General features: G+C 50.4%; 1 protein-coding gene across 2 annotated transcripts in view; it reads left to right on the top strand.

Annotated features, from left to right (window-relative positions):
* Positions 1 to 9,291: 9,291 nt before the first annotated feature.
* Positions 9,292 to 11,475, top strand: part of insyn1 (inhibitory synaptic factor 1) — a 45,715-nt gene continuing 43,531 nt past the window's right edge. For both annotated transcript variants that reach the window (XM_053423062.1, XM_053422997.1), the window contains exon 1: positions 9,292 to 9,378. In XM_053423062.1, the coding sequence (XP_053279037.1) occupies positions 9,307 to 9,378 (72 nt within the window). In that variant the 5' untranslated portion in view covers positions 9,292 to 9,306. The remainder of the gene's footprint in view (positions 9,379 to 11,475) is intronic.

The raw sequence follows: 11,475 nt of genomic DNA, 5'->3' as shown, positions 1-11,475 counted from the left end.
GAGACTCACGATTTAATTTTTCATTTGACCAGTTTCAAGCTGAAATGAAAGGTTTTTGACCACCCAGTTGGGGGCAAGGAGGCAGCCAATCGCTTGCTTTCGGTCCGACAGGGGACACGCTCAGTGGCGGATTACGCCAATGAGTTCCGCATTCTCGCTGCGGAGAGCGGATGGGATTCGCTCGCGCTACAGAGCATATTTTCTCACGGCTTAGGGGATAACATCAAAGATGAGTTGGCAGCTAAAAATGACTCAGAATCCCTTGACGATTTGATTTCTCTAGCCATTAGGTTAGATAACCGCCTTAGGGAGAGAAAGCGTGAGCGAGCAGGACGCCAGCAGGCCCCAGCTTCACTTCTCCGTACCCTAGTCAATCCACCTCCGACATATCCTGCACTCAGCTCCACCTCCCGGGATTCCACTGAGGAGCCCCTGCAGGTCGGGAGGGCCCGGCTCACGGCCATTGAGAGGGAGCGGCGTTTCCGGGAACGGCTGTGCCTTTACTGTGGTCAACCCGGTCACACTCTCTCCATCTGTTCCCACCGGCCAAAAGAGGGGGCTCATTAGGTAAAGGAGGAATCCTGGTGAGCCACACTCAGTCATCCACGTCCCTCTCCCCCTCCAGAACATTATTAGAGGCAAGACTAGTCACCAACACATTCTCTCTCCCCCTCAAGGCTCTGGTGGATTCCGGGTCGGATGAGAACTTCATAGACACAAATCTAGTTTCTCAGAGCAACATTCCTCTCACTCCCCTCCCAAGACCGAGAGAGGTTAGTGCCTTGGATGGTCGACACCTGGCTGAAATAAGCCACCAGACTCAACCCCTCACCCTAGTGGCATCAGGGAATCACCGAGAGACCATCCAATTCCTGAGGTGAGTCATCTCCTCACCTCACTCCCCCCTGGTTCTGGGACAGCCCTGGTTACAGCTCCACAACCCCCACGTCGACTGGAGGAGAGGCACGGTAATTGGGTTGCCACGCCAACTGCCTCCGTTCAGCCAGCCCATCAGCTTCTGTCCCACCGTCACCTCCTCCTTCCCCTCCAGATCTATCTCAGGTTCCCCCAGAATACCACGACCTCCAGGAGGTGTTTAGTAAGGACAAGGCCCTTATCCTACCCCCTAACCAACCCTTTGATTGTGCAATCAATTTAATTCCGGGACACACGTTTCCCTCCAGCCGTCTATATAATCTTTCCAAGCCTGAGAGGGAGGTGATGGAGAAGTACATCCAGGATACCCTTGCAGGGGGACTCATCAGGCCCTCTTCCTCCCCGGTGGGTGCCGGTTTCTTCTTTGTAAAGAAGGATGGCTCACTACGGCCTTGCATTGACTTCCGCGGGCTTAACTAAATTACGGTAAAAAACAAGTACCCACTCCCCCTGATCGATGCTGCTTTCGGCCCCTTACACGAGGCCTCTATATTCGCCAACCTGGATCTCCGCAACGCCTATCACCTGGTTCGGATCAAGGAGGGAGATGAGTTGAAGACGGGCTTCAAACCCTCTTGGTCACTTTGAATATCGAGTAATGCCATTCGGACTCACCAATGCTCCAGCGGTCTTCCAAAGTCTAGTCAACGACGTGTTGCGGGACATGCTCAACCGCATGGTTTTCGTTTATTTGGACGACATACTAATATTCTCCCGGAACATGCAGGAACATCAGCAACATGTCAGGCTAGTGCTACAGAGACTGTTGGAGAACAAGCTGTTTGTTAAGGCTGAGAAGTGCGTGTTCCATTCACAATCAGTTCCATTCCTGGGTTATATCGTGGAGAAGGGTCAGCTTCAGGCAGAACCAGCTAAGGTTCGAGCAGTGAGCGAGTGGCCAACCCCCGGGACCAGGAAACAGCTGCAGTGCTTTCGTGGCTTCGCTAACTTCTACCGCCGGTTCAAACAGAACTTCAGTAAGGTCGTTACACCACTCACCAGACTCACCTCACCTAAAATCTTGTTTTACTGGTCTCCTAGTGCAGAAAGAGCATTTGTGGAGCTCAAGAGGTTGTTTTCCACCGCCCCAGTACTGGTGTACCCTGATCTGGCTCTGCAGTTCGTTGTGGAGGTGGATGCCTCCGACACAGGGGCCGGGGCGGTCCTCTCCCAACGCTCCCCTGGGGACATTAAGATGCACCCTTGTGCTTTTTTTTCACACCGTTTTCCCCCCGCTGAGCAGAACTATGATGTCGGTAATCGGGAGTTGCTGGCCGTGGTCCTGGCGCTGGAAGAGTGGTGCCACTGGCTGGAAGGATCGGAGCACCCATTCCTCGTCTGGACGGATCATAAGAACTTGTTGTACCTCCAGTCAGCCAAACGACTTAACCCTCGACAGGCTAGATGGGCTCTATTCTTGGGCCGATTCAACTTCTCCTTGACTTACAGACCTGGTTCCCGCAACCTCAAGCCCGACGCTCTCTCCCGGCAGATGGCTCCTGCGATCCCCAGTCAGGCACCTGAGACCATCCTTCCTCCATCATGCATTGTGGCGGCAGCCTTCTGGGAGGTGGAGTCTCGGGTCAAGGAGGCCCAGCTCACGGATCCCGGTCCAGGTAACGGTCCTCCTAACTGCCTTTATGTTCCGGCTCCCCTTAGATCCCAAGTGCTAGTTTGGGGGCATGCATCCAAGCTTGCCTGCCATTCTGGGAACCAGCGGACGCTAGAGTTCATCCGCCGGCGTTTTTGGTGGACCGGCACGATGCAAGATATCCAGGCCTCCATCGCTGCGTGCCCGGTCTGCGCCCGTTGGAAGGCCTCTCACCAACCTTCCTCGGGGCTACTCCGACCACTTCTCATCCCAAGCCGCCCAGGGTCCTACATCGCAGTGGATTTTGTACCGGGGCTCCCTCCCTCGGCAGGTAACACCACCATACTCGCCATAGTGGACCGATTTTCTAAAGGCGTGCATTTTGTCCCTCTTCCCAAACTCCCCTCGGCCCTAGAGACAGCTGACCTCCTCAACCAGCACGTGTTCCGGCTGCACGGTCTGCCCCTGGATATTGTCTCCGACTGCGGGCCACAGGTCACCTCACAGGAGTGGAGGGCATTCTGCTGGGCTCTGGGGGCCTCGGCCAGCCTGTCCTCGGGTTATCACCCCCAGACCAAAGGACAGACCGAGCCAGCTAACCAGGACTTGGAGACAGCCCTCCGCTGCGTTTCTGCCCGACATCCCTCGTCCTGGAGTTCACACCTGGCCTGGGTCGAGTACGCCCACAACTCCTTGACTAGCTTAGCCACAGGTATGACCCCTTTCACAATAATGAACGGCTTTCAACCCCCCTTGTTCCCGTCGCAGGAGGAGGACGTGGCCGTCCCCTCTGTTCAGCTCCATCTGCGCCGCTGCCGGAGAATCTGGAGGGATGCTCGGGCAGCATTGGTCCGTACGGCAGCCAGGAACGAAAGGACGGCCAACCGCCGTCGTACTGCTGCTCCTACCTACACACCTGGGCAGAAGGTGTGGCTTTCCTCCCGAGACATTCCACTCCAGGTGGAGTCTAAGAAGTTGGCTCCCTGTTACATCGGTCCGTACGAGGTGGTGAAGGTAATAAATCCGGTGACTGTACGCCTTAAGCTTCCCGCCGCTCTCAAGGTGCATCCAACCTTCCACACCTCCCTCATCAAACCTGTCTCCACCTGTCCTCTGAGCCCTCCGGCCGAGCTCCCGCCACCCACCCGGCTCATCGACGATCATCCGGCCTACACTGTCTCCAGAATCCTGGATGTCAGACGACGGGGCAGGGGGTACCAGTATTTGGTAGACTGGGAGGGATACGGCCCAGAGGAGAGATCTTGGATCTCCCGGCGACTCATCCTTGGCCCTACCCTCCTCCGAGACTTCTATCGGGCCAATCCAGATCGTCCTGGTGGGACGCCCGGAGGCGTCCGTTGCGGGGGGGGGGGGGGGGGGGGCTCCAGTGTGCCTCCAGTGCCCTTCCTCCTCTCTCCTCTCCTTTTCCCGCAGGTGCAGCTCGTCTCGTTAGATAGGCGCACCTGCACTCATCAACTGCTCACTATATCTGCCCTGGCTGGGCGCGGAGTCATCGCTAGTTCGTCCTTGTCACTACAGTGGTAGTTTCTCATTCTCGGCTCTTAGTCAGATTCTCCTGTGGTTATTCTCTCCGTTAATCCTCGTGTCTGCTCTCCTGTCCTCCAGCTACCCCGTCATCCTGCTCACCTGCTTCTCCTCTACGCTGAAGAACTCCCGGAGACATCAGCACCCCCTCGCCCTGCCCTCCTGCTTCTCCGCTGCGCTGAAGAACTCCCGGATCGAGAACTCCGGTCTCGTATCGTAACAGGTATCAATCTTATTGTCCAACTATTGTCGAGACCCAATTTAAACCTCCTTTCCCAAAATGCCAGACTTTTCAAATTTAAGCTAACTGTTTTTAAGCATTTATATGTTAAATGTTGTTTTGGGATCCCCTTGAAAATGAGATGCATCTAAAAAAAAATTATTAAGAAATTATATTACAAGAATAAGTTTACCAAGACATTGTAGATTGATTTCAATCAATTCTATAAGTTTGGCAACTCTGGTCATGTAAGAAAGATCTTCACCTTTATAAAAGTCTAAACAAACCATATAGATCTCCCTTCTGGATATAAGAGATAATGTATTTTATATATGTTATATCATATACTTTGATATATTGTTACTATCTACAGCTCAGGCTTTTCTATTCTTTAAATTGGCACATGGGTGAGCCAGCTCATAAATAAGTCAACATGCTCCGCAGCTCAGCACTGATGTAATCATACATACTGTATGGAAGCTGTATGGACACGGGGACTGCGTATTGATCGCTGTTGCTCTCCTCTCCTCACTTTATTATAAAAAATAAATCCTGAGTACATCCTGTATGAACCCAGAAACTGTGGGGAACGTAGCCAAAAATGAACAATAATAAAAAGAGACTCCTGATCCTCGCTGTATCAGATAAGCGGGAGTATGATAGCTTATTGGGAGGTAAACAATGCAAGCCGAATGAAATCTCTCCCAGGGTTTATTCTTATGGTACCAAATTACCGATATATTTACTCTGGATCGAAATGCCCTGCCTGCTGTTTATGCATGTGTACTTGTGTCTTTTGTGTGTGTGTGTGTGTTTATGCATCTATGGGCTTGTTTGTGAGCCTGTGCCCAACTAGGTGGAAAAAAAAAACATTACGTTCTATAAAATGTCTCCATAAATGGCATGGCACAATAAATCCAAGGCAGAAATATTAAGTGGAACCAATATTTAGCTGGACCCACTCCAGACGCCTAGTAAAACTCACGAGTCGAGATGACCTTAGCGTTAAAAAAATATATTTTACAGGGGGAAATAATCCAATTCCCTACCAATGAAGGCATCACTGACATGGAGCTATCTGTGCGGAGCACCTGGGCCCTTTTCTCTGAGAGGTCATTTAGTACACCTTCTCTCTTTTAGGGACAGCTCTATTAAATGTGCCATGAATATCCAAGCGAAAAAGGGTATTTTGCAATGTCAAGAAAAAATAGAAAACGATAGAAGGGGGGGGGGGGAGTGCTGCAAACTGTTGCTTTGTTCTAAGATGGGAGAGAGAGACTGCACAGAGACTGAAGGTAAGGGAAGCTACAAAGGAAACATGCTCAAGGACACCTGTTTCAGCGAGCAGTGTGCGAGGCAACTTGTCTGTGCAGTGCTGCAGCAGCCGTGTGGAAATGCAGGCAAGAGGCACAGGATCCCATTGCAGTTGTCAACCTACATAAAGAGCCACCGAGTAGTTCAGGATGTGACACATCAAGAAATTGATGCAGCACTACGATAACTCACTGTGACTGTGTACTTAGAGACGGATAACATGGAATATGAGGCATCTCTTTCTTATTTTTTTCTTTTTAAGAAGCCAAACTCGTTCATTTATTAATCAAAGAAAACATGCAAAAGAGAATTTATTATACAGCAGAATATTTTCCCAATTAGCCTTACAGCATCAGCATAACATCTGTGATCCTGGTAGCAGAAACCACAGAGGACCCCACAACCAACTCAAGTTTCCTAACTGGAATCCACTCTGCATTTTTCTTTACAATTATGCTAAGGAATGCATGGAGCCTTTGGCTGCTCACTCCACTTATCAGCCAAGAACCCTCTGGAAACTGGAGTACATCGCTCAAGAAGTTGTCATTATGAATTTGCTTTACTGTTTGATTATCTCCTTCAGAAAACTTATTTCATATGAGGGTAATCGCCTCTGATGGTGGGCTTCTGCAGGGCTGTTTCTTGTAGTGAAAAAAAAATAAAACCCTGATGAAGAGGACCGAGGAGAGAAAAAGTCATGCCGGCCCTCCCTCCCTATTTCTGTCTCTCAGTCAGATGAGGTCATCAAGCACCAACCTGCTTTGTATTTTAATGATGTAACAGCCGAGGACATTTTGGACACCTCTTCCTGAGAGACCGCTTGCCTGGCGGCGGAGGAAGACTTCATCCTGATTTAAGACAGCGATAAACACCCTCGATAGAACTGTGACAAAGGCGAGATAGGCAGTGTGAGGGGAGATAGTGAGGGAGTGTAGGCGCCGGCAGTGAGGAGACGGGGAGGGGAGCAAGGCAGAGGAGGGACTGTGCGATTCACTGTGCCTTTAAAGCGCCAAGCCCCTCCTTCGCAGAGCCGAGCAGAGCAGTCGAGTGGTGCTGGCAGGAACCTGAGCCCCACGATAAACTCTGGCATCAGCTTCCCTTCATCCGGCAGTCAGCGAGGACACAGCGAGGGGCGCAGGGGCAGGGAGACAGGGACGGAGGAAGAGAGAAACAGAGAGCGTGACAGAGAAGGGGGGGTAGAGAGAGGGACAAAAAGAGGCAGATAGGCAGAGAGAGAGAGGCTGTCATTGGAATCCCACTGCTCCTTCCTCCCAGCAGCAACAGCAGCCCTGTCTGTTGCCTCCTGATGCAGGCGAAGGCTGACTGGGATGACGGGTGGCTCCTTTTCGGCAGCACAGTGATCTGAGTGATGGTAGCGGCCGCGTCGGCATCACAGTCCGAGGCAGGAGCTCTCCTCACCGCTCTGGCTCTTAGTCATCCTCAGCCTCCTCTCTGCCTTCTCAGAGTGCCATCAGGGCCATTCATCGCTCCCATCTCATGCCTCCTGCCTTCTCCTCTTCCTCCTCCTCCTAATTCTCCTCCTCCTCTGATGAGCCACAGCCTCAGAGTGAAATCACCCTGCTGATAGAAGCTTCTCCCTCTGTCAAGACAGTAAGTAGGGGAGGGACAGACAGAAGCTTGTGTGTGAGTGTGTGGGTGACAGTGAGAGAAAGGAAGAGAGAGTGTGTGTGTGTGTGTGTGTGTGTGTGTGTGTGTGTGTGTGTGTGTGTGTGTATGTGTGTGTATGTGTCAAAGAGAGAAACTGTGAGAGAGAAATAGAGACAAGAGAGAGAGAAAGAGAGGACAGCAAGGTGGCGAGAAGCGAAGATGTCAGTGTGTGTGTGTGTGTTTGTGTGTGTGTGAGGGACTGCTAAAGAACCAGCAGGTTGTGTGTGCAGCATGGATGATCCCGCTGTGCGTGGACAGTGAGCTCTGGGCATAGCAACAGCCAAATGATGCACAGGAAAGGTGAGTAGGTGTGTGTAAGTGTGAATCCGTATGTGTGGATGTGTCAACGCAGCTCGTTCCTGTCCATCTCCGAGTCTCCCTCACTCTCTTCATGCAGCTATGAAGTCGAGAAAGAGGGAGGAATGAGCAAAAAGAGAGGAGGATGAGACATGACAGAATAAGTGATTGCTTTCCTTCCCATCTGTCCAGGTGCCATGTGTGATTGGCCAGCGCGCCCCGTGGCAGTGGCATCGCCCTGGATTTGGCGAGAAGATCTCCCCCCCGCTTGTTCTCTGGGGCTCCTCTGGGAAGCTTTCATGGGATTTATTTGGTCCTGCTGGATGGCACGGAGCTCGCTGCCTCTCTGAAAAGAGTCCAGGGAGAAAACACACACTACACGGATAAGAAGTAAAATAATTATCCAATCACAGCACAAGGAGGCAGAGCGGGTTCCCTTAGCAACAACTGAAGGAGAGAAGAGAATCCTTTTTTCCCCTCTTTCTGCTCCCTTGGCTTTCGGGCACACCCCTGTGGACTGCCGGGGGTCAGTGTTTTTGCGAGAGGACTTGGCACGTGCTGTTGCATAAGACGAGCTGCCACCCGAATTCCAGAGGAAGGTGCTTGTTCGCCTTCCAGCCCCCCCTTTTTGTAACTGTGTCTCTTCGACACCATGATTGTTTTGTTATCCCTCCACAAATTCTCATCACAAGTCACGTTCCGCTGGCTTAGAAATCAATTCATTCTGATCCCACGCCACCTGGAATAAGCCCTGCTTTGGGGAGATATTGGACGCTCGGTGCAAGAAAAAAAAGTCCACACCTACCTTTCTCGCTTTCACGGGCGAGGAAATGAAGGACAAACTGATTAAGTCATTATTTGCAAAGAAAAATGGATGTGAAGCAAAGTTTATTTTGAAGTGAGTTTCTACTGAGAATCATTTTACAATTTTTCCCAAGGAGGAAACATCAATCTGCACAGAGGGATATATCTCCTTTTCCCCCAAAAAAGGTTCGGTCCCTTCTCTCTTTAAAGACAGTAGCCCTCACTGAGGGACTATATTAAGACGGCAAATCGTGTCCCCGCTGGCCACCAATAATGTAGAACAGGATAATTTGGAAAATTGAGCCACTGCTGGGAGTTCCATTTTTTTTCTATCTGTGCTGGATAGCTTGTTAGCCTGCCATTATGTTACTGCGTTTCATGAGTAAAAAAGATTGTGCAGGACAAGTGGCAGAGGGAAGAAGTCTCCTCTCGGTATAGACCTTTTTAAATAGCTCCTCCTCGAGAACAATTTCAAAACGTACACAATGACACATGAGATGAGTTGGCTCAATGTGATTATGTAAGAGTTTCATACCAGCTTTAGCCCATGTATTTTGCCTCTTCCTTTTCCCATGGATTTACAGCGTTGGACTTTTCCCATGCTTTTTTTCTCCTCTTTTCTGGAAGCGTCGACCAGAGGGCATGGATGTCAGAGGGTGACCCTGCGCCGAGTGTGCGGGCGAGGCAAGGTACTTTGGCTGCCCAGGTGCTTTTAAGATGTTGAGGTCTCCCTGCGCGTCCGGGGCCCCTGTTCGGATCAGTAGCACTGAGGCTCCCCGTAGCCAAAGACATGGACCCCGACTCGGCTCCCCCACGCCCTCAGCCTGTTGGCCACTGGCCCCACGTCGCCCTGTAAAGGATGTCCCTCAGCAGAGCTCCGGCCCGGGACACCTCTGAGACCCCCAGCCCGAGAGAACGCATCCGCAGCCACATGAAGATGGTGATCGACCAGCTGGACGGCATTCTCAAAGAGCTCAAGGATGTGGCCAAGGAACTCCGGGAGGTGAGGTTCAAAACTCGGCTCACACAGATCAGGCTTACGGGGGGGATTTAGCGAGGAGCAGGGGGAGAAGGAGGGAGACAATGTGGGTGCCAGGTGGGTGTGCTTCTCAAGTAGGCTGCATTTAACTAGGTGTGAAATTCCTTTTTTCGCAGCATGAAGATTCTGATTAAGATTTGAAAGTGATGAGATCTAAATTTTTCAGTTTTTTGGGTAACAGGAGGATATTGTTTCTTACAACCGCAGTGTGGCCGTCAACCTTTTCCTGAGAAAACATTTGCTGATCAGGCAATTACAAATGTCCTTCATGTGTTCCCTGCTGTCTTCAGGGAGGTACAGTAGATTTGAAGAGCAGCTCAAAAGCAGCAAAGCCGGGTTGAAAGGAAACAGAGGCATGCTTAGATAAGATACAAGACTTAGTGCTGCGGTAGTTATATAACCATTTTGTTAAGGATCAGCTGGATTCCCACTGAATTTTTTGTAACTGCCATGGTTACACTGGTTTGTGTGTATGTTAGAGTGAGTGTGTGAGTGAGTGTGTGTGTGTGTTTGTGTGTGCATGTGTATTCAGTTTAAACAATGATCAGCAAAGACAGATATTGCATGTGTGCATGGGCTCTTACATGCATCTGCAAGTATATGCACAAATTAATTATGAGTGTGATGGCTGACATTCAGAGCACATCTGTTCACGTGTGTGTATGTGTGTTAAGACAAAATGGCCTTCATCATCTCTCACTGAGATCCTCCCTCTGCAGCGTCTTCAAAGCCGTGAGCTCCTCCAAAGAAAGAGCCGATAGGGCGACAGAGACAAATGAAACCTGAGCAAACAGGTGTGTCCGACCCATCCCACATCTTCCAAGCGCATCACATTATTAGGCTCCCACCTGCCTCCGATCAGGGATGCAGAGGGGGGGTGCGAATATTCGAATGTTCACGAATGTGTTGAGGAAGTGAAAAACACTGATGCTGGTGCGTGTAATGACTGGAAGCAAGAGGGAGGGTTTGGAATGGCCACGGCAAAGCTGCCATAACTCAGTCCATCACTGCACAGGGACCTTTCCCTCCCCTCTCGTCTCCCTGAATCCCAGCTCAGTCCCAGTCACCCTGCTCTACTTTATGTACTTGCACAGTTGGAGGTGCAAGGCCACAGCTAACGGCGCACCTTCCCTCTGGTGAGCAGGACAAGTCGGCCTGCGTGTGGGAGTGATTGATGATTATGGGACAACTGCAAGTGGAATAATGTTGGCTAGGGCTATTTATAAACAAAAGCACGGCCGGTGCCTCTGCCAGCTGCACAGTGGCTCAAATGTCGTTTTTTTTATTGGGAAAGCACAATCCCACATATTGAAATGGCTAAGGAATCACATTAGCTGCAGTGGCAGCAATAATGCTGGTATCAATATCCTGCAATTAGGTGACCTGTGAGACTGCAGACTGTATCAAGGGGGGCTGAAGAAACAGAATCAGTGTTGCGCCATCAGATGCATGGGAGCCTAATGTTCCATAAAATCTCTCATTCTTGGCCACATGAAAGGAGCGTCGTAATAGATAACAACTGTCACATAAATAAATGATGAATTGCCATGTGCAAGTGGTGAAATACATATCTCAGTTGTGGAGCAGTAATGACTGATTATCACCCACAAGGTCTTGGGGGAGCTGGAGACGCTGCAGTGCTCCGAGGTGTTAAAGCTGACACCACGGAGCCCGTAGCTGGACAGAAATTAAGACGTTGCCGGTGTGTTACTATTCTTACTTCACAGTGCTGCGCTCACAGCTCAAGATCACACACACCTACAGTGTCCTTGTTCAGCACTTGCACAGAGCCAGTTGAGTCAAAAGCCGGATCCAAAGAGAGAATCCAACGCCTCATGGCATCAAACGTGCGTACACCGCAGTGTTCATTTGGACTAATTGATTCCTCCGCATGAGTTGAAATGTGACGTTTCAGGAGGTTTTCTAATCAAATTTTAGCTGTGTGATCTTCGCTGTGTTATGCAGCAGCCATTAAAAAAAAGCCTGTTCTCTGGATTTTTTTTTTTCAGGCCATTAGTGCAAGGGCTGATGCCTTTATATTTTCAATGAGGATTCACAAAG

This window comes from Pleuronectes platessa, chromosome 1 (assembly GCF_947347685.1).
Source record: "Pleuronectes platessa chromosome 1, fPlePla1.1, whole genome shotgun sequence".
NCBI classification, from domain to species: domain Eukaryota; kingdom Metazoa; phylum Chordata; class Actinopteri; order Pleuronectiformes; family Pleuronectidae; genus Pleuronectes; species Pleuronectes platessa.
The sequence above is the reverse complement of the archived record's forward strand: the minus strand, read 5'-3'. Positions and strand labels throughout refer to the sequence as shown.